Raw genomic sequence first — 23,437 nt, 5'->3', positions numbered from 1 at the left:
TGCAATTCTCAAGTTCTAGCTTTCAGTCTGTTAATTCACCTGGGAAGGCAACACAAGATGGCCCAAGTACTTGGGCCACAGCCCCCCAACTTGGGAGACTAGGATGAAGCTCCTGGCTCTTGGCCCAGACCTGGCTGTATGGGGAGTAAACCAAGGATTGGAAGATGTCTCTATCTGTCTCTCTCTGTCCTCTCTTATCTCTGCCTTGCAAATAAATATTTTTTATAAATAAGTTAATGTGTATTATGGTAAGGAATGCAGTGATTTTTAAAAATCCAAAAGAAGAAAAAGAATACTGAATGATGCATTATGAGGTCAGATATGTGAACCCAAATATACCGGCTATTACATTAAATGTAAACAATTAAAATAGTCCAGTAAAAAGACAATCAAAGTATGATGGGGAAATAGAAGAAAAACCTTACTATTTGGTGTTTCTAAGAGATATATCTAAAACATAAGGATATAGAAAGATGTAAAAGAAAAAAAAAAGGTAGATCACACAACTTTATTAAAATAAAGCAAGGATAACTTTGTTAGTATCAGAACAAATAGATTTCAAGGCAAAAACAGTGCATGAGATAAAAAGGGTTATTTTATAATCACAAAAGGTTAATTTACCAAGAAAATAATTCTAAATTTGTACCTATTAATATGACCTTAAAATGCATAAAGCAGTAAGCCTACAAGAAGAGAACAATTCACAATAATAGTGGGAGATTTAAACATGCCTTAGTCAGTAATAGGTAACCCAAGCCAATAATGACAAAGTAAGCATATAGAAAATTAAACAAATTGTATGTTTGTTAGATTAAGTTTGTCTATTAAAATAAGCAACATTACAGGATAAATTATTTTCAAGCATGAATAGAACATTTATAAAATTTATTCACTGGCCAGCGTCGTGGCTCAATAGGCTAATCTTCCACCTTGCGGCACCAGCACACTGGGTTCTAGTCCCGGTCGGGGCACCAGATTCTGTCCCGGTTGCCCCTCTTCCAGGCCAGCTCTCTGCTGTGGCCAGGGAGTGCAGTGGAGGATGGCCCAGGTGCTTGGGCCCTGCACCCCATGGAAGACCAGGATAAGTACCTGGCTCCTGCCATCGGATCAGCGCGGTGCGCCAGCCGCAGCGTGCCGGCCACGGCGGCCATTGGAGGGTGAACCAACGGCAAAAGGAAGACCTTTTCTCTCTCTCTCTCTCTCTCTCTCTCTCTCTCCCACTGTCCACTCTGCCTGTCAAAACAAACAAATAAATAAATAAATAAATAAATTTAATCACATGCTGGATCATAAAACATAAGGTCTCAACAACTTTCAAAAGAGTAAGATCAATCATGTTGAATGTTTATGTCTGCAGTCCATTTATGCTAGAAATCAATAAGAAAAGTAACTAGAAAACACCCGTATGTTTTCCAATTAAAGATATATTTCCAAACTAATGTATCAGAGAGGAAATAAAATGAAATTGGGGCTGGTGCTGTGGTGTAGTGGGTAAAGCCTGCAGTGCCGGCATCCCATATGGGCACTAGTTTGAGTCCCGGCTGCTCCACTTCCTTTTTTTTTTTTTTTTTTAAGATTTTACTTATTTTATTTGAGAGGTAGAGTTACGGACAGTGATAAGGAGAGGCAGAGAGAAAGATCTTCCTTCCATTGGCTCACCCCACAAATGGCTGCAACAGCTGGATCTGTGCCAACCCGAAACCAGGAGCCAGGCGCTTCTGGTCTCCCACATGGGTGCAAGGGCCCAAGCACCTGGGCCATCTTCTACTTTCCCATGCCATAGCAGAGAGCTGGATTGAAAGTGGAGCAGCCAGGACTAGAATCGGCACCCATATGGGATGCCAACGCCACAGGCAGAGGATTAACCTATTGCGCCACAGCATCGGCCCTGCAGCTGCTCCACTTCCAATCCAGCTCTCTGCTAAGACCTGGGAAAGCAGTGGAAGATGGCCCCAGTCCTTGGGCCCCTGCACCCGCGTGGGAGACCTGGAAGAAGCTCCTGGCTCCTGGCTTCAGATTGGCGCAGCCCCGGCCATTGTGGCCAACTAGGGAATGAACCAGTGGATAGACCTACCTACCTCTCTCTCTCTCTCTCTCTGCCTCTCCTTCTCTCTGTAACTCTGCCTTTCAAATAAATAAATCTTTAAATAAAAGCAAGTGGTATTTATTCGTATGATGGAATACTATACATTAAAGCAATGTTAATGTTACATGCAGTGGCATGGGTGAGTCATTTAATATGGAACAAAACAGGTAAGGCAAAACTAAATTAAATAGTGTTTGGGGATACATCATTATAAAAGGGTAAAAGCAAGGAAGTCATTACCATAAAAGTCAAGACAAAGTTTATCTTCTTGGGAGAAAAGAAGTGGAGTTGTGATGGGAAACGGGCCCATGGGCACTCCTGGAGTGTTCTGTTTCTCAGTGAGAGTGATTTTATGGATATTTGGGTATTTGTTAAGTTTAATGCTTATGTTTAGTCTCCTTTCTGTATGAGGAGCACTTTTTCCTCAGGAAAAAGTTACAGAGTAGTTTATTTGTAATAGACCAGGCAAAAACTAAAGGTTATAGTCATCTTGAAAAGTATTAGTAGGGGCAGGTGCTTGGCACATGGTTAAGATGCTACTTGGCATACCTGTGTCCCTTTTTGGAGTACCTGGGTTTCAGTCCCAGCTCTACTTCCAGTTCAGCTCTCTACTGATGTGCACCTTGGGAGGCAGCAGGTGATTGCTCAGGTGTTTGGGTCTCTACCACCCTCATGGAAGATCTGAACTGAATTCCAGTCTCTCAGCTTCAACTTGGCCCATCCCCAGCTGTTGAGGGCATCTGGGGAACCAGGAGATGAGAGATCTCTGTGTCTCTGTCTCTCTGCCTTTCAAGTAAATAAATTTTTTAAATAAATGAGTGTCTCTGTAGTAATCCAACCTCTCTAATTCAGTGTTTCTTATCTCGCAGGGCTGTAAAGTGAGGGACCACGTAGTTGCTCTTCGAGATCAAGGTGAAAGTGGGGATTTGCCGCCCTGTCTGACTACTAGAATACTGGACGATCTGCACGAGCACAAAGATGTCATTGTGGTGCCTTTTTCTAAAGATACAGTTAGGTGAGGGGAAATAAAAACAACAGCTACCAATACTATTGCAGCTTTACCCCGTGGCTCCCACTTCAGAATCTCCTAACCCTAAATGAATAGTGTCAGTCCTCAGAGGTTTCCATTATCTCAGACAGCCTAACTGAAATTACACGTTGGCTGATGGTAAGAGTCACAGATATTTGATAGGCAAAACACTTAAAAATGTTGGAGTTCTGGGGGAGGAAAAACTGGTGAAGAGTACTTGATTAGAAAGATTAAGACCTTAAATCCAGTTTTTGAGGGTTTGGGGCTTTTTCCCTCAAGTTGCTTAAACCTATCCAAAATGCTTGATTGATACAACTAGAAAAAAAGTCAAAGGTTGAGATCTTCTTTCCATAATTTTGAACCCCTTGAATTCTGTAAGTTCAGAATTCATTTCCATCGTTTTGAAGTCGCAGCAGGCTGTCAGTCTTGGGTGACTGGAATCTTGAAAACTGCTGTTTTCAGAGCAGTACCCAATCAGGATGGTCCAGTCCATCACCTAGCAAATACAGTGTTTAGTGCAGTAGTGCTCCCCTATATGCAGTGACTTTTACTAGGGGAATCAGTGGATGAGTTAAGAAATGCAAATGTTGGAGTGGACATTTAGCCTAGTGATTAGTATGCCCACATCACATACTAGAGCTTCCTGGCTTGATCTGGCTCTGGCTCTTGACGTTGGCTTCCTACTTATGCAGACCCTGGAAGGCAGTGGAGATGGCTTAAGTAATTGGGTTTCCTGCTATGCATGTGGAAGACCTGGATTGAGTTCCTGGCTTCCATCTGGTCCTGCCACAACCATTGCCGGCATTGGGGGAGTGAAGCAGCAGATGGGAACACACTCTGTACGTGTGTGTGTGTGTGTATGGCTCACTCACTCTTTGCCTCTCAAATTTAACAAAAAAAAATTTAAATGTTGAGATGACATTGTTTGACATAGGAACTGTATTCTAAAGAGTAATTTATAAAATGTGTAGTAAAAAGATACATGTAAATTTTTAAGAAATTTAACACTTTTCCATAAATATGTCTTTCTTTCCAGTGATCCTGCAGTTGGCCCCTGTGATGAAAAGGGTTTAGAATGTGATGTTCTGCTGGAGCCAAGTACACCATGGGGCCCCAAAACTGGGGAGCTCAACGCTGTGAGTAACTTACTACATTTATTTTTGCTCTAATTGATGACATTTTCAGAAGCTGGGTCAGTTTAAGTTGAACTGTCGGGGCCAGCGCCGTGGCTCACTAGGTTAATCCTCCGCCTGTGGTGCCAGCATCCTAAATGGGCGCTGGGTTCTAGTCCCGGTTTCTCCTCTTCCAGTCCAGCTCTCTGCTGTGAGAAGTCTCCCATCCAATGGATCACTCCCCAGGTGGCTGCAACGGCCAGATCTGTGCCAAACTGAAGCCAGGAGTTAGGAGCTTCTTCCTGGTCTCATGTGGTGCAGGGGCCCAAGGACTTGGACCATCCTCCACTGCTTTCCCAGGTCACAGCAGAGAGCTGGATCAGAAGTGGAGCAGCTAAGACTTGAACCAGCGCCTTTATGGGATGCCGACACTGCAGGCAGCTTTACTTGCTACACCACAGCGCCGGCCCCTGCTCCACTTCTGAACCAGCTCCCTGCTAATGGCCTGGGAAAAACAGTGGAAGATGACCCAAATGCTTGGACCCATGCTAACCATGTGGGAAATAAGATGAAGCTCCTGCCTTCTGCCTGGCTCAGCTCCAGCTGATGTAGTCATTTGGGGAGTGAACCAGCAGATGAAGATCTCTGTTTCTCCCTCTCTCTCCGAAACTCTGCCTTTCAAACAAATAAATAAATAAATCTTTTTAAAAAGAAGAGAGAGGGGGTGGGGATTGCTTAAAAAAATGCAGGACTTTTGTGGTAATAGAACATATTCCTGGTCCTCAAGGAATTAATAACTAATAGATTTTTAACTTTTGCAAAATAAATATAACATAGTCTTAAGCATTTTTCTTATGGATAAATAATAACTTGTAGATTGACAATGTGATATAAAGGCTATTTTATTTCCTCCACGTTCTATAAACATTTCTCAATGTGAAATTCTCGTTTTTTTTTTTTTTATAGCAATCAGGATTATAGATAGATTTTTCTTTTTTTTCTTTTTCTTTTTTTTCTTTTCTTTTTTTTTTTTTTTTTTTTTTTTTTTTGACAGGCAGAGTGGATAGTGGGAGAGAGAGAGACAGAGAGAAAGGTCTTCCTTTTGCCGTTGGTTCACCCTCCAATGGCTGCCACGGCTGGCACGCTGCAGACAGCACACCACGCCTATCCAAAGGCAGGAGCCAGGTGCTTCTCCTGGTCTCCCATGGGGTACAGGGCCCAAGCACTTGGGCCATCCTCCACTGCCTTCCCGGGCCACAGCAGAGAGCTGGCCTGGAAGAGGGGCAACCAGGACAGAATCTGGCACCCCGACCGGGACTAGAACCTGGTGTGCCGGCACCGCTAGGTAGATTAGCCTATTGAGCCATGGCGCCAGCTAGATAGATTTTTCAAAAGATTATAAACAAAATTTTTAGAAGGACTTTTTTTTTTTTTTTTTTTTTTTTTGACAGGCAGAGTGGACAGTGAGAGAGAGAGACAGAGAGAAAGGTCTTCCTTTGCCGTTGGTTCACCCTCCAATGGCCGCCGCTGCAGCCGGCGCACCGCGCTGATCCGATGGCAGGAGCCAGGATCCAGGTGCTTTTCCTGGTCTCCCATGGGGTGCAGGGCCCAAACACCTGGGCCATCCTCCACTGCACTCCCTGGCCATAGCAGAGAGCTGGCCTGGAAGAGGGGCAACCGGGACAGAATCCGGCGCCCCGACCGGGACTAGAACCCGGTGTGCCGGCGCCGCAAGGTGGAGGATTAGCCTATTGAGCCACGGCGCTGGCCCAGAAGGACTTAATTTATTTATTTTGAAAGAGTATAACAGAGAGGGAGAGACAAAGACTCTTTGATCTGCTGGTTCATTCCCCAGATAGCCACATAGCCAGTGCTGGATCAGGCCAAATCGAGGAGCCAGGAGTTTCATCTGGTTCTCTCACATGAGTGGCATGGGCCCAAACACTTAGGCATCTTCTCCATGCTTTTCCCAGGCCATTAGCGGGGAGCTGGAATGGAAGTGACACACCAGTACACAAACCAGCACCCACATGGGATGCCGGTGCCGAAGACGGCAGCTTTACCTGCTATGCCCAGTGCCAGCCCCTCAAAACAAATATTTTTGAGGTGACCAAAAAGCTTTTATTCCTTTGACTCTTTTTGAGTCAAATTATAATGAAAAATAAACATGTGAAAATAGTTTAAAAATAGGAGCAGACGTCTGTTGTAGTTATTAAGACACCTCTTTGTATACCAAAGTCTTAAAGAGTGCCTGGTTTCAAGTACTCGTTCCTTTTCCTGCATCTGGTTTCCTGCTGATGTGCACCCTGGGAGGCAACAGGTGATGGTTTAAGTGGTTGGGTTCCTGCCACCCTTGTGGGAGATCCAGATTGAGTTCCTAGCTCCCAGCTTTAGCCTGGCTCAAGGCCCCAGCTGTCACAGGCATTTGGGGAATGAACCAGCATATGAGAGATCTCTTGTCTGTTTCTTTCTCTCTCCCTGTCTCTCCCCCCTACTTCAAATTATATTATCTCTATATGTGATTTACTTATCCATTGGAAAGTGTTAATTGCTTTTTTCTTTTCTTTTCTTTTTTTAACTTCTACATCCTCCTCCAGGCAGGGGATTTGGAGACTATACATTAGTTTCAACAAAGTTTTGAATTATATTTTTCTTTTTTAAAAAGATTTTTTTATTTATTTGAAAGGCAGAGTTACAGGTAGGCAGAGGTACAGAGATAGAGAGAGGTCTTCCATCTACTGATTCACTCCCCAGATAGCAGCAGCATCTGCAGCTGGGCTGAACTAAAGCCAGGAGCCAGGAGCTTCTTTTGATTCTCCCACGTGAATGCAGGGGCCCAAGAATTTGGGTCATATTCCACTGCTTTCCCAGGCCATGGCAGAGAGCTGGATCAGAAGCAGAGCAGCCGGGACTTGAACCAGGACCCATATGAGATGCTGGCAATGAAAGCAGCCACTTTACTCACTACACCACAGTGCCAGCCCCTTTAAATTATATTTCATCCTGGGAAGGAAGTATATTTGTAACTTTTGTAAACTCTTATACAACATCCATATGAAAATAAAAAGCTGTAGTCTGGGTAGGTGTTGATCTATTAATCTCCTATTTCTCTGTCTTATAGTTCTTGTCACTGAAAAACTGGACTCTGCAACTGGTAAGTGAGCAGTTGTATTAAACTTTCATGGATCTCTTTTTTCCTAAATTAAAGTTCAATTTCATAGAGTCATATCAATTTCTTATTTTAGTTTGGTTAAAGTCTATCTTCCTTTTCAGCTTCTCCAGTTTTCTACTTACTGAAAATGTCTTTGAATTGTTTAAAATAGAAACATGCTCCACTGTCTGCTGCTTAAACCACAGGTTTCTAAAGTCACTTTTGAATCACATTTAAGACATTGAACAAAGAAGCAAATCTGTTAAATTTTAACTATTTAGTTGTTTCATTAATTGATTGAGTATTTTTCCTGTCTGCCTATACTATGCCATCTGCCATCAGTATTTGTAAGACTGGAATCCAAATTTGTATCACTGATGACAGACAGTAGGGGGTAGATGGAGGAAACTATCTCACTATCAAGGAAAATACACTTGAGTGACAGAGGTGCAGTTCAGCAAATACTGAGTACCTACTGTGCTAAGGTTCTGAGAAGGCAATAAATCAAAGTTGTTGTAGTATAATTGTGTCCTGACTAGAAATTCCTGCGATCATTTCCCAGATGCTGTACTACATAGGCAGTGCTGAGTTTAACAGCTTTTTGACTCATTGTCCAAAATAAATTTATATAGTATGTTTGGAATAATTCACAAGGGATGTGATAATGCATCTATAATCAATGTGTTCTGTTGTGGATATTTTTAAATTTAGAAACAGCAGTCATTGTTTTCAGAAGAAGAAGAATATACCACTGGGTCTGAGGTCACCGAAGATGAAGTTGGTGATGAGGAAGAAGTAACCAGGAAACAAAGTACTGGCTTCTAAGGGAAACTCAAGTCTGTTGGTGAAGGGGTGGCTTTCTGAAGCCTGTAATGGGGAATTGGCTTTATATATGTACAAGATAAGGTACAACATAGAAAGAGAAGAGGCTTCGTCAGGATTCCCTAACCATGTTACCAGTGTGAAATACTCACAAAGTTATAAAGAAAATGCAGTGTACTGAGAAATAATCCTTCAGATTTGCACTTCAGGTGTAACCTAATGTTTCTCAGAATGTGTGACTCACATCAGATGAAATGTGACATAAGTTTACCTGAGGTGATCAGGACTACACTCAAATGAACCATTAAGTAACATTCATAAAAATCCAGTTTCTAAAATATTAAAATCCTGATTATTATATAACTATGGTGAACTTCTATATGATTTATCAACTTGTTAGCTCCAAGAATGGTTCAGAAGCCTTTGGCAATGACTCAGGTATTCATAGGCATTTGAGAATGTTAAGAGAAGATTGCAAAGATAGAAAACTGCTTAATGTCCTACAAGGCAGTAAGCCTATAATTAGAGTTGTCTTTTCCACTAGTCAGAATTAATTTGCCTTTCTGTTGGACATAAAAATCTGCAAGTTAACTTCACAGTGTCTGTATGTCAATTAGTAGTAAATAGCAAAATCAGGTACAAGGACATTTCCTTACAGAATTAAATAATTCTTGGGTAAGTCAATAAAACAATCCTCCAAATGCCATTGAAACAACACACTTCCCTCCCTTTATCTTCTATAATTTATTAAAGATTTATTTATTTATTTGAAAGGCAGAGTTACAGAGAGGCAGAGGCAGAGAGAGATCATCCATCCGCTGGTTCACTCCCCAAATGGCCGCAATGGCTAGAGCTGGGCCAGTCTGAAGCCAGGAGCTAGAAGCTTCCTCTGGGTCTCCCACACAGGTGCAGGAACCCAAACACTTGGGCCATTTTCTGCTGCTTTCCCAGGCCATAGCAGATAGCTAGATCGGAAGTGGAGCGGGGCCAGCACCATGGTGCAGTAGGTTAATCTTCCACCTGCAGCGCCAGCATCCCATATGGATGCTGGTTCTACTCCTGGCTGTTCCACTTCCTATCCAGCTCTCAGCAGTGGCCTGGGAAAGCAGTAGAAGATGGCCCAAGTCCTTGGGCCCCTGCACCCGCGTGGGAGACCCAGAAGAAGCTTATGGAGGCTTTGGATTGGCGCAGCTCCAGCCGTTACAGCCATCTGGGGAGTGAACCAACGGATGGAAGACCTTTCTCTCTGTTTCTCCCTCTCACTGTCTGTAACTCTACCGCTCAAATAAAAAAAAAAATAAAATCTTTATAAAAGATTCATTTAAAAAAAAAAGGAAGTGGAGCAGCCAGGTCTAGAACCGGCACCTATATGGTGTGCCGGCACTGCAGGGTACAGCTTTACCCACCACGCCACTGCTCCAGCCCCTATGCATACTTTAGATACAAGTTCTGTGTCAGTGATGTTTTGCAGATATATTCTCCTAGTCTGTGACTTGCTTCAAATTTTTAAAAAGAGAGGCCGGTGCCGCGGCTCACAAGGCTAATCCTCCGCCTTGTGGTGCTGGCACACCAGGTTCTAGTCCCGGTCGGGGTGCCGGATCTGTCCTGGTTGCCCCTCTTCCAGGCCAGCTCTCTGCTGTGGCATGGGAAGGCAGTGGAGGATGGCCCAAGTGCTTGGGCCCTGCACCCCATGGGAGACCAGGATGAGTACCTGGCTCCTGCCATCGGATCAGCACAGTGCACCGGCTGCAGCGTGCCAGCCGTGCCAGCCATTTGAGGGTGAACCAACGGCAAAGGAAGATTTTTATTATTTTATTTTATTTTTTTACAGGCAGAGTGGACAGTGAGAGAGAGAGACAGAGAGAAAGGTCTTCCTTTGCCGTTGGTTCACCCTCCAATGGCCGCCGCAGCCAGCGCACTGCACTGATCCGATGGCAGGAGCCAGGTGCTTCTCCTGGTCTCCCATGGGGTGCAGGGCCCAAGCACTTGGGCCATCCTCCACTGTACTCCCTGTGCCACAGCAGAGAGCTGGCCTGGAAGAGGGGCAACCGGGACAGAATCCGGCGCCCCGACCGGGACTAGAACCCGGTGGCAAAGGAAGATCTTTCTCTCTGTCTCTCTCTCTCACTGTCTACTCTGCCTATCAAAAAAAAAAATTTTTTTTAAAAGATTGACTAATTTGAAAGGTAGAGCAACAGAGAGAGAGGGAGAAGCAAAAGGAGATCTTCCACCCACTGGTTCACTCCCCACATGGCTATAGTCAGCCAAATCTGGGCCAGGAAAAAGCCAGGAACCAGAAACTCCATCCTGGTCTCCCAGATAGGTAACAGGGGCCCAAGTGCTTGAACCATCTTCCACTGCCTTCCCGGGTGCCTTAGCTGGAAGTTGGATTGGAAGTAGAGTAGCCAGGGCTCAAACTAGTGCTCTAACAGAGGATTCCAGCCTCACAAATGACAGGTTAACACCCTGCACTCAACACGGGCCCCAAGCCTCTTAATTTTTTAGTAGTGTCTTCTGGAGAGAGAAAGTCTATAATCTTCTGTACTCCAATTTTTATTTTTTCCTTTTACGGTTCATGTTTTATAGCTCAGGCATCTTTGCCTGCCTCAAGGTCACAAAGATGTTCTGCTGTGTGTTTTTCTAGAATTTCGTTGATTTTAGCTTTTTATATTTAAATCTGATCCCTTCCCAGTGAGTTTTTGTGTATTATGTGATTTAAGGGTCAAGCTTCCTATTTTCCCCCCTTTGGTTGTCCTAATACCATTTATTAAAAAAATTGTTCTTTCCCTATTGGATTACTTTAGCACTTTTTCAAAAATCAGTTTACCATTTATATGTGGGACTATTCTGAACCTTGTTCTGTTCCACTGATTTTTTTAAAGATTTATTTATTTATTATTTGAAAGGCAGAGTTAAACAGAGGCAGAGAGAGAGAGGACTTCCATCCTCTGGTTCACTCCCCAGATGTCCGCAGTGGCTGGAGCTGTGCCAATCCAAAGCCAGGAGCCAAGAGATTCTTCCAGGTCTCCCACACCAATGCAGGGGTTCAAGGACTTGGGCCATCCTCCATTGCTTTCCCAGGCCATAGCAGAGAGCTGGATCAGAAGTGAAGCAGCTGGGTCTTGAACCAGCGACCATATGGGATGCCGACACTGCAGGCGGCAGTTTTACCTGCCAGGCCACATTGCCAGCCCCAATATAGTCCTTTGGAATGAATTTCTTTAGTTTAAAAAAAAATGTACTTCATTTATTTGGAAGTCAGAGTTAGAGAGGTATTCCATCCACTGGTTCACTCTCCAGTGGCCACAGTGGCAGGGCCGAGTCAAGCTGAAGCCAGGAGCTTCATCCATGTCTCCCATGTGGGTGCAGGGGCCCAAGCACTATCTTCCGCTGCTTTCCCAGGCTCATTAACAGGGAGCTGGATCAGAAGTGGAGCAGCTGGGACTCTAATCTGCACCAATATGGATGCCAGTGTCACAGGTAGCAGCTTCACCCACTATGCCACAACACCAGCCCCTTTTGTAGTCTCTTAAAATGGAAGCTTAGATTGTAGGCTTTTTACTTTTCTTATTTTATAATATAAGCATATAAAGCTGTCAGTTTTACTCTAACCATTGCTTTAACTGTTTTCCATGGATTATGATACAGCTTGTTACAGTTATTATTCACAAAAGAGAAAGAGATTTCTGTCTGCTGGTTCACTCGCAAAATGACTGCAGCAGCCAGGACTGGGCCAGGCTTAAGCCAGACCCAGAACTCAGTTGTGTCTCCCATGTGGATGCCAGGGACTCAAGCACTTGAACCACCACCTGCTGCCTTCCACGGTGTGCATTAGCTAGATTCAGAAGCAGAGCCAAGACTTAAACCCACGTGTGTGGCATCCCAAGTGGCATCTTAACCATTGCACATAGCACCCACCCCTGGATCTTTTATTGTTTCTGTTTCTCTGTGTGAGTTTCTCTGTGTGCTTACTTGTATGCCATTTTTCATTTAAACATATTTATAACTAGACCAGCACACAACCCCTCTTAGAATCAGTTTCTGTTGATTGCTTTTTGAGTGGGCCACACGTTTTGTTATCTATCTCCTAACTTTTGATTGAAAAATTGGACATTGTGTGTTATCCTAATGTAGTCTGAAATGTCTTGTTCTTTGAAGCATTCTTGAGCTTCTTTTTCTGTTAGGTAGTTTATCTGGATAATTCAAACTGCAAAATCTGTCTCGCCCGTGTTGTACAGTGAGTGTCTCTACGCAATTGTTTTTGGGTTTCCTGATGTTGCTATGTAGCCTATGCCCAGGAGTCACTGCAGACTGTATAGTTTGGGACTCAGCCAAGCATTTGGACAGAATTTACATCCTGATTTTGGGGCTCATATTCCTAGTGGTTCCCCCTAGATTTCTAGTCATTTTTGAAGTCCTAAGTCTGTCCTGTCCCACCTGAAGCCAGTAAGGCTCCTACTGTCTGAAACTTGAGCTGTGTGCAGGTGGAAAATTTTAGTCAAAGACACAAGCAGTTCTCATATTTCACACCATGAACAGCTGAGTCTTACAAACATAGGCACCCTATACTACTTTATAATAAAAAGGCAGGCTTCCTAGGGTCTCCCATACACTTGTATAGCTTAATACTCCACTAGGAGACCAGATGGCTTATACTCACATTTTAGATTTCAGGTCTTCTGTGACCTTTTCGCTTTCAAAAATTTTCCCCTTTGTATTTGCAGCTTCTCTGTTGCTTTGAATTCTGTCATTTTCTCCCTGAAATGGCTAAGGCTGTGATTTCCTCCCTGAGTCAGGGAGGCTTGGGGAATGCCTCTGGACCAGAGAGCTCCAGACTCACCCCTCTGACCTCAGGTGTCTCAACCACACACATACAACCTTCTGCCTGCCTTTGCTTCTCTGCCAGTGTCTTCAGAGAGTTGTTTATAATATTTTTGTTCCACCTTGTAGTTTTTTCCTTTGGAAGGAATTGTCCAGCCTTTTTACAGTGCCATTATCAGATGTTCCACCAAATCATGTCTTTTAGCAATTTTATAACATATTAGGGGGTTCCAGGCTTGCCAGGCAGCAAATACATCTGTCTGGATTAGTAATTTTGCTTTTTTTTTTTTAAAGATTTATTTATTTATTTGAGAGGTAGAGTTACAGATAGAGGGAGAGATAGGTCTTCCATCCACTGGTTCACTCCCCAAATGGCTGCAACTGCCAGAGCTGGCCAATCCGAAGCAGGAGCCAGGAACTTCTTCTGGGTTGTAGGGACCCAAGGACCTGGGCCAGCTTTTAACTGCTTTCCGAGGCCATAAGCAGAGCTGGATTGGAAGAGGAGCAGCCTGGACTCGAATCAGTGCCCATGTGGGATGCTGGTGCCACAGACTGTGGCTTTACCCACTACACCATAGTCAGCCCCAAAAGTTTCCCTTTTAAATGATATAGCAAAAATTGTGAAGGTGACTGCAAATAATTGATGTTTAGGGCATAGTTATCCAGGGTATTATTCTTAGTATCTTACATTGTTTTTAGAGACATGCTTTGTCCTGCTTTTATCCCCTTCTCTATTTTCCCTAAACTGTCTAAATTGTCAGCCAGAACAGTTTGGGAATATTGGCTCTAGGAATGCTTTAGTCCATCATATAATTCCTCCTAAGACTACTACTTCAGAGATCATTCCTGTCCTATCTCCTACTTAAGCAAAAGCCATTAAAAAAAAATTTTTTTTTGAAAGGCAGAGTGGACAGTGAGAGAGAGAGACAGAGAGAAAGGTCTTCCTTTTGCCGTTGGTTCACCCTCCAATGGCCACCGCGGCCGGTGTGCCGCGCTGATCCGATGGCAGGAGCCAGGAGCCAGGTGCTTTTCCTGGTCTCCCATGGGGTGCAGGGCCCAAGGACTTGGGCCATCCTCTACTGCCTTCCCATGCCACAGCAGAGGGCTGGCCTGGAAGAGGGGCAACCGGGACAGAATCTGGAGCCCTGACCGGGACTAGAACCCGGTGTGCCGGCGCTGCAAGATGGAGGATTAGCCTAGTGAGCCGCGGCGCCAAAAATTTTTTATGTGAATTCTTTCTCCACCCATTCTCAAATTTTGTTTTTCTAGGCTATTGTTATTTTATATAAAACATTTTGGGATTAGAAAGCAATTCTACTGTTAACTTCAGAAAAATAAATATGAAGTTTTTTATTTATTTGAAAGTCAGAGTCACAGAGAGAGGGAGAGAGAGAATGTGCATGCAAGAGAGAGAAGCATAGAGAGAAAGCTTCCATCTGCTGGTTCACTCCCCAAAAGGCTGCAGTGGCAAGGGGCTGGCCAGGCTGAAGCCAGCAGCCGAGAGCTTCTCTAAGTCTCCCACATGGGTGCAGGGACCCAAGGACTTGGGCCATCTTCCACTGCTTTCCTAGGCCATAGCAGTGAGCTAGGTTGGAAGTGGAGTAGCCAGGACATGAACCGGTGCCCATATGGGATGCCGACACTGCACATGGCAGCTTTACCTGCTATGTCACAGCACTGACACCTAAAGCAATTTCAGTTTGACTTCTCCATATATTTTTATACCCTGAGGCAATTTGTTAGTTTAAAAAAACAGTATTATCATAATGATTTTTTAGAGATTTTATTTATTTATTTGAAAGAGTTACAAAGAAAAAGAAGGAAAAGCAGAGGCAGAGAGGGAGAGAAAGCTTCCATCCACTGGTTCCCTCTCTCTCCAAATGGCTGCAGTGGCTGGGGCTGGGCCAGGCCAAAGCCAGGAGCCAGGAGCTTCTGGGATTCCCACAGGTACAGGGGCCTAAGGACTTGGGCCATCTTCTGCTTTTCCAGGCACATGAGAGCTGGATCAGAAGTGAAGCAGCGGGGACCCAAACTGTTGCCCATGTGGGATGCCTACACAGCAGATGGTGGCTTTACAAGCTGTGCCTTAGCACTGGCCCCTATTGTAATATTTTTGTTGTTTAGAGGTAGCAAGTGAATTGAAGCAGTATATGGGATCCATACTCATAACATTGACCTTCCATTATCAGGGAAAAAGGAGAAGCCAAAGAAGTTCACCAAACAACCAAAAAAACAAATATCTTCACCCTGTACTCAAAAGAAGGAAAAGGCATCAGAGAAGGTAACTAGAAATTATCCATTATTTTTCTAAAGCTTATAGGAAGAAATAGGCAAGCAAGTATAGCCAGGAAAAATCTGAAAAAGAATAATGAATACCACACTGAAAAGCTAGCAATGTAAAAATCAACCAAGTTTTTATAGACTGAGATTGAATGTCCATAAGATACACTGGCAGATAAGAAAAGGAAGGTGAAGAACAATGTGTGGTGGCACAGTGTGCTACGGTTTGTGTAAAAGGGTAAGGGAATATACTTAAGTATGAATTTTTTTTTTTAACAGGCAGAGTGGACAGTGAGCGAGACAGAGAGAAAGGTCTTCCTTTGCCGTTGGTTCACTCCCCAATGGCCGCCGCGGCCAGCGCGCTGCGGCCGGCGCACCGTGCTGATCCGATGGCAGGAGCCAGGTACTTATCCTGGTCTCCCATGGGGTGCAGGGCCCAAGGACTTGGGCCATCCTCCACTGCACTCCCTGGCCACAACAGAGAGCTGGCCTGGAAGAGGGGCAACCGGGACAATATCCGGAGTCCCAACCGGAACTAGAACCCGGTGTGCTGGCGCCGCAGGCGAAGAATTAGCCTATTGAGCCGCGGCACCAGCCCTTATGTATGAATTTTCATGTGTATATAGGAAATATCTCTGCAAAGCTACCTAAGAAATTGATAACATTGACTGCCTCTAAGGAAGGGAAATGAATGTGTGTAAGACAGCAGTAAGAGGCTTTATATTATATGTACTATTTGAATCTTTTGAATTTTAAACCAGTGTTACTAAAAAAATTATAAAAAGTAAGTAAGTAGATTTTTAAGGTTAAGACAAATTCTGGTTTTGATGTTTAAAAATAATTATTTCCCTGGGGTTTTGAGGAAGGGTGAAATCCAGAAGGGACTAAGAGGGCAGTAGCCACCACAGCTGGCTCAAAGAGAGCCATGGGTTCTGAAAATGTCTGAAAGGCTGGTGCTGAGACTAGACCCACACAGTCACACTGGACAGGCTGTATATTCACCTTGTGTTAAGTATCACAGGCACACAAGTGGGTTAATTGTTTTTTTTTTTTTTTTTTTTTTTTATTTTTGACAGGCAGAGTGGACAGTGAGAGAGAGACAGAGAGAGAAAGGTCTTCCTTTGCCGTTGGTTCACCCTCCAATGGCCGCCGCTGCAGCCGGCGCACCGTGCTGATCCGATGGCAGGAGCCAGGATCCAGGTGCTTTTCCTGGTCTCCCATGGGGTGCAGGGCCCAAGCACCTGGGCCATCCTCCACTGCACTCCCTGGCCATAGCAGAGAGCTGGCCTGGAAGAGGGGCAACCGGGACAGAATCCGGCGCCCCAACCGGGACTAGAACCCGGTGTGCCGGCGCCGCAAGGTGGAGGATTAGCCTATTGAGCCACGGCGCCGGCTACAAGTGGGTTAATTGTGAAAGAATGCATAAGCGTGGGACTCCCAGGTTGACAAATAGAATGGAGTTCAAATTCTAGGTCTGTATCTCCTTGGAGAAGTTTTTTAACTTCTCTGAACCTCTTTTATTATGGAAATAATAACAGTGCCTGTCTCAACTGATTGTTACAAAGTTTTAATGAAATAATACTTATAAATATTGCTGGTATTGTGTCTTGCACTCAGTAAATATAAATGCTATTATTAACTATAATACCAATCAGTAGAAATTTTCTAATTGGGCTTATTGTTGTCTGTTTTCTTCTAGTCATCTTCTAGAGATGCGTCTCCTTTTGTGTAAGTAATTACTCTGGAATCCAGCTGGATGTTCACTCTTAATGCAGCAGAATGCTGATATTTGTTCAACTTTTTTATTAGTGTGAGTATGCAGAAGAATAAGTGGGATGCCTCAAGATCCTTGAGATTCAACCAGGATGCACAAAGAGAAGATGGTGAGCCTTATTATTTGGGTAATGTACAAATGAGGTCTAAATAATATTGCATTTCATGAAGCACAAAGTCTTCCAAAAGTTCATTGAAAATGCAGAGTATGAAAAAACTGGGGCTGGTGTTGGGGCAAAATGGGTAAAACCGCTGCCTGCGGAGCCAATGCCATTATCACATATGGGCATCGGTTCAAGTCCTGGCTGCTCCCTTTCTGATCCAGCTCTCAGCTTATGGCCTGGGAAAGCAGTGGAAGATGGCCCAAATACTTGGGCCCCTACACCCTGTGGGAGACCAGGATGAAGATCCTGGTTCCTGGCTTCAGCCTGGCTAGCCCTAGTCATTGCAGCCATTTGGGGAGTGAACCAGCAGATGGAAGACCTCTCTCTCTCTCTCTCTCTCTCTCTCTCTCTAATTCTGACTTTCAAATAAATAAAATAAATGTTTAAAAAAAAGAGAAAAAAACTATGCATGAATTTCCAAATTTTTTGCAACAGAATGATCTTTTGTAAATTTTTTAAAAGATTTATTTATTTGAAAGGCAGAGTTACAGATAGAGGAGGATCTTCCATTCACTAGTTCATTCTCCAAATGGCTACAATGGAATCCAAGGGTCTGGAACTCAGTCTGGGTCTCCCGGTGGGTGGCAGGACCCCAAACGTTTGTGCCATCTTTCTCTGCCTTCCCAGGCGCAGTAACAGGTGCTGGATCAGAACTGGAGCAGCCAAGACTCAGATTGGCACCCATATGGAATGCCAGCATCACAGGCAGCAGTTTAACCCACTGCACCATAATGCCAGCCCCATAAATTAATCTTTTAATTCCATTTTCCCACAAAGTTTTTGAAGCCCCCTCATGCTGAATAACTTCAAAGATTCCATCTGGGATAGGCTCAAAATTTGCACTTTTCTTTTTGGAACCGACCAATTTCATTATTAGATAGTTCCAATGGATATAATGTATCAACGCATGCATCTGTGGTTTTGAAGTCTAAGACTGACCTTTGCCATTACTTTCATGTAAAGATGTCTGAATATGTTTTAGGCTCCTTTACAGCAATCAAGATTTCTCACAGTTAGCCACATATGAGTCATTTTGTCACTTGCTGCCTTAAATTATTCACAGATGCAAGTATATGTATGTGTCTGTAAAATAATATCAAGATATTTTCCAAAACCCTTGATGATTACAGTCTTCCTAGTAAATAAATAAAAAGTAAAGTTTATTATTTTTTGCCTTCAGATCAGCGACGGATGTCTGAAATTACAGGGCACTTAATAAAAATGAGGTTGGGTGATCTGGACCGAGTCAAGTCGAAGGAAACAAAAGAGGTAATAGTGTACTGCACTTATGTAAGATATGCTTTCCTGCTCTTATTCTCAACAAGAAGAGTATAAAGATATTTTAGCAGAATTTAAGAGGAGTAATTTATTCATTTTCATATTATGTTTGGGTTAACCAGTTCATTTACATAAAAGTTTTCCACCATCTCTAATTTTCTTTTAAGGTTTACTTTATTTATTTGGAATTCAGAGTTATAGGATGGGGAAGGGAGAGAGAGAGATCTTCCATCTGCTGATTTACTCCCCAAGTGGCCACGACAGCTAGGGCAGGGCTAGGCCAAAGCCAGGAGCTAAGAGCTTCCTTCAGGTCTTCCATGTGGGTGTAGGAGCCCAAGTATTCAGGCCATCCTCTGCTGCCTTCCCAGGTGCATGAGCAGGGAGCTGGATCAGAAGTGGAGCAGCCAGGACTTGAACCAGTGCCCACATGGAAGCTGGCATTCCAGGCAGTGGCTTCACCTGCCATGCCATAACACCATCCCCTCCAACTCCTCTTACTATCCATGTCTATAGGTCCTCTATAACACATAATAAAGTATATCATATTAGATAGTGTGAGGTCACACAAACTTAGTTTAACTCTGCTTTGATGACTAAATGCTGGATATCCAGAGGGTGACTTTCTGAAAATGCTGATTTTAACCAACTGCATGTGGTGCTTGGAAGTCATCTCTAAGGTAAAATGCTACCCTGCTGAAAAAGGCTAGAAATACCTAAATTCTTACTAGAATTACATGTTAGTCATAATGTATTATCATTGTATTGGTATCATATATGCATCATAGTTCTTGCCCTAATTCTGTTATTTAAACAGTTATTACCCTATAACACTTTTAAAAGAAAACAGGAGAAAATCTTTGTAAGCTTGATTTAGGCAAGTATTTCTTATCTATAACACCAAAACCATGATCCATTAGAGGAAAAATGGACAAATTGAACTTCATCAAAATTTTTAAGTTCTTTTTGAGAATCACTACAAAGAGAATGAAGAGAATGGATATGCCATAAACTGAGAAGATATGCATAAAATACTTATTGAGAAAGACTTGTATCTGTAATATGTAAAGAACTCTTCCATACTCCATAATAAATAATCCAATAAAATATGTGGGGAAAAATAAACCAGATACCATGAAAAAATATTTAGATGACAAAATATGCACAAAACATTAGGGAAATATAAATTAAACTTTAATAAGATACCATAATATAATAACTGTAATGTCTAAAGTTAAAAAAAAAATGGCATCAGCACTGTGCCATAGCAGGTAAAGCCACCGCCTGCAGTGCCAGTATCCCATATGGGCGCTGGTTCAAGTCCCGGCTGCTCTGCTTCCAATCCAGCTCTCTGCTGTGGCCTGGGAAAGTAGTAGAAGATGGCCCAAGTCCTTGGGTCCCTGTACCCATGTGGAGACCCAGAAGAAGCTCCTGGCTCCTGGCTTGGGATCAGCACAGCTCCACCCATTGCGGCCAATTAAGGAGTGAACCAGCAGATGGGAGACCTCTCTCTCCCTCTCCCTCTCCCTCTCCCTCCCTCCCTCCCTCTCCCTCCCTTCCCCCCGCCTCTCCTATCTCTGTGTAACTGTGACTTTCAAATAAATAAATAAATATTTTAAAAAATAAATAAATAAACTTAAAAAAATACTGGGGTGGGGTATTGTGGTACAGCAGGTTAAGCTACTGCTTGGAACACTCACATCCCATATCAGAGAGCCAGTTCAAGTCCTAGCTCCTCTTGTTCTGATCCAGCATCCTGACAATGCCCCTAGAAGGCAATAGATAAAGGCCAAAATAATTGGACCTCTGCCATCCATGTGGGATACCTGGAGACCCCATCCATGTGGGGTACCTGGCTCCTGGTTTTGACTGGCCCAACTTTAGCTTTTGGGGATATTTGGGAAATAACCAGCAGATGGAAGGTATCTATCTTTCTCCCTCTTGTCTCTCTTCCTCACCTCTTCCCTGTCCCACTCTCCCTCTCTGTTACTCTACCTTTCGAATAAATATTTTTTAAAGATGCATGAAAAGGGCTGGCATTGTGGCAGTGAGTTAAGCCTCTGCCTACAACACTAGCGTCCCATATGAATACCAGTTTGAGGTCCTGGCTGCTCGACTTCCAATCCAGCTCCCTGCTGATGCACATGGGAAAGCAGTAGGAAATGGCCCCAGGACTTGGGCTCCTGCACCCACATGGGAGACAGGGAAGAAGCTCCTGGCTCTTGGCTTCTACACCCCTAGCTGCAGCTATTGCAGCCATCTGAGGAGTGAGCCAGCGGGTGGAAGATCTCTCTCTGTGTTAAATAGTTGGTAAGGATGTGGCGCAAGTGGAATTCTCATATATAGCTACTAGGAATGCAAAAAATAGTTGCTTTGGAAAATAATTTGACAGTTTATTTTTCTATGTACTATGTATTTAATGCACACAATGGCCAGGGCTGGGCTGGGGCTGGAGCCAGGACCTGAAAATGCAAGCCAGGTGCCCTACATGGGTGGCAGGGACCCAATTACTTGAGCCATCATCCCTGCCTCCGAGGGTCTGCATTGGCAGGAATTTGGAGTTAGGAGCTAGAACCAGGAGCTGAACCCAGGCATACCCCTATGGGAGACAGGTATCTCAACTACCAGGCTAAATAGCTGCTCTGGCAGTTTCTTGTACACATTTGGCGTACAGGTCAGTTCTCACATGTTTCTAGTGGTTTTATTCATAATGACCAAAAACTAGTAACACTCTAGATGATATCATTTACCTGGTAAATAGGTAAACAATCTATACATATAAAAAAGAACAAACTCCTGATTCTTGCAGCAGCGTGAATGAATCTCCTCAACATTATGCTAAGTAGAAAAAAATCAAAAGGTTACATCTGTATGATTCCATTTATATAATGCTCTAACTGCAAAATTAGAGAGACTAGAAATAGTTCATTGGTTACAAGGAATTGATAGTAGTGGAAGGACTGACTGACAGGGGCATAAAGGGGTTTTCTTTTGTTAATAGAACTGTTCTTTGTCTTCATTATGGCAGTGGTCACACAACTGTATGCATCTGTCGAAACCCAAAACTCTACACTAAAATGATGAATTTTACTATCTGTAAATCCTGCTAAAGCCTGAGTCTAAAAGATCAAAATAGAATTCTAAATTTAAAAATATGTAATTAAATAAATTATTGCTTCTATCAGTTCTGTGAGTGTAACTTTGCTTCTTTGTTCTACAGTTTGCAGGAGGTATTTATTCCAGGCTCGAAGCACAAATCAAGGCCTCAGTACCAGTCAGTGCACGGCAAAGCAGCTCAGAGAAAAGCACAAGGTAAAGCAGCATAAAATTCAGGACACCACTGGCTTTGTAGTTACATTTTTCATTTTTTTAGGGTAATTTATATGAACATTAGAAGCACATAATTTGATTTTTTAAATAAGATTTATATATTTATTTGAAAGGCAGCGCTACAGAGAGAGAGGGAAGGAGAGATGGAGAGAAAGAGGTCTTCCATCCACTGGTTCACTCCAAAAATGGTGTCTGAACCAGGCTATAAAGCCACGAGCCAGGAACTCTGTCCAGGTCCCCTGTGTGGGTGGCAAGGGCCCAAGCACTAGGGCCATCTTCCACCGCCTTCCCAGGCATATTAGCAAAGAGCTGGATTGAATGTAGAGCAGCGAGGTCCTGAACTGGAGCTCATATGGGATGCTGGCATCTCAGGCAGCAGCTTAAGATGACACTGGCCTCCCTGAATTTGGTTTTATATGTTGATTCAGTGCATTTATCACAAACAAATTTTAACTTAAAAGTTAAGATTTTAAAAAGTTACATGCAGTGCTCGCTTCAGCAGCACATATACTAAAATTGGAATGATACAGATTAGAATGGCCCCTGCACAAGGATGACACGCAAATTCATGAAGCATTCCATATTTAAAAAAAAAAAAAGTTATACGCATAAAATTTAATGAAAGTGTAGGGTTTAAATATTTTTTTACTGCTTATTGAGCTGTCTCCATTCTGAGTCAGCTACTGATGAAAATGTAAGCTGTAGGGGTGGACATTTAACTTATCAGTTAAGATGGCCATGTCCTACATCAGAATACCTGGGTTCAGTTCTTGGCTCTACCTCCTGAGTCCTACTTCCTGCTAATGCAGACCCTCAGTGGTAGCAGTGATGGCTCAGGTAATTGGGTTCCTACCACCCACATGGACAACCTGGCTCCTGGCTTCTATGCTGCCCAGCCCCAGCTATTGTGGGCATTTAGGCAATAGACCAGTAGATGGGAACTGCATATCTGTTTTCTGTCTCTCTGTCTAACTTCTCTCTGTCTCTATCTCCCCTTTCCTGTCTCTGCCTCTCAGCCACTCAAATAAATAAATATTTTAATTTTTATTTATTTATTTATTTATTTTTTGACAGGCAGAGTGGACAGTGAGAGAGAGAGAGAGAGAAAGGTCTTCCTTTGCCGTTGGTTCACCCTCCAGTGGCCGGCACGGCCGGCGCACCACGCTGATCCGATGGCAGGAGCCAGGTACTTATCCTGGTCTCCCATGGGGTGCAGGGCCCAAGGACTTGGGCCATCCTCCACTGCACTCCCTGGCCACAGCAGAGAGCTGGCCTGGAAGAGGGGCAACCGGGACAGAATCCGGCGCCCTCAAATAAATAAATATTTTAAAAATATAAGCTTTAATGCTACTATAAATTAGTAGAATTTTTGTTCTATTTGTAGAATATATAATATAGCTGTATATAAATCACTGAAGTCTTTCCTGTCTGTGCCTTTATGATTTTTCTTAATAAAATTTAACTGGTGGCTCTGTGTCACTTTACATCACAAAAAAAATTTTTAGAGATTAACAGTTATTGAGACATGAGCATTATTATTAACAGATCCTAATCCCTTACCTGTAATTCAGAAATCCAGACACTTCAGCCATC

General features: G+C 43.4%; 1 protein-coding gene and 1 non-coding gene across 11 annotated transcripts in view; both read left to right on the top strand.

The window, feature by feature from the left end:
• The window catches only part of SANBR (SANT and BTB domain regulator of CSR), a 73,479-nt gene that overhangs the window by 47,948 nt on the left and 2,094 nt on the right, over nt 1–23,437 (top strand). For all 10 annotated transcript variants that reach the window (XM_008254366.5, XM_002709853.6, XM_070069084.2 and 7 more), the window contains 9 exons: nt 2,956–3,101; nt 4,153–4,252; nt 7,350–7,382; nt 8,091–8,190; nt 15,212–15,303; nt 17,002–17,030; nt 17,112–17,185; nt 18,420–18,508; nt 21,735–21,826. In XM_008254366.5, coding sequence (XP_008252588.3) covers nt 2,956–3,101; nt 4,153–4,252; nt 7,350–7,382; nt 8,091–8,190; nt 15,212–15,303; nt 17,002–17,030; nt 17,112–17,185; nt 18,420–18,508; nt 21,735–21,826 — 755 coding nt within the window. The remainder of the gene's footprint in view (nt 1–2,955; nt 3,102–4,152; nt 4,253–7,349; nt 7,383–8,090; nt 8,191–15,211; nt 15,304–17,001; nt 17,031–17,111; nt 17,186–18,419; nt 18,509–21,734; nt 21,827–23,437) is intronic.
• Nucleotides 22,331–22,432, top strand: LOC127490411 (U6 spliceosomal RNA). The gene has a single exon (XR_007918370.3). It is a non-coding gene; the product is annotated as a U6 spliceosomal RNA (small nuclear RNA).

This window comes from Oryctolagus cuniculus, chromosome 2, assembly GCF_051225735.1.
Source record: "Oryctolagus cuniculus isolate XC-2025 breed Fujian yellow rabbit chromosome 2, ASM5122573v1, whole genome shotgun sequence".
NCBI classification, from domain to species: Eukaryota; Metazoa; Chordata; class Mammalia; order Lagomorpha; family Leporidae; genus Oryctolagus; species Oryctolagus cuniculus.
This window is presented reverse-complemented; position numbering and strand designations above follow the sequence as displayed.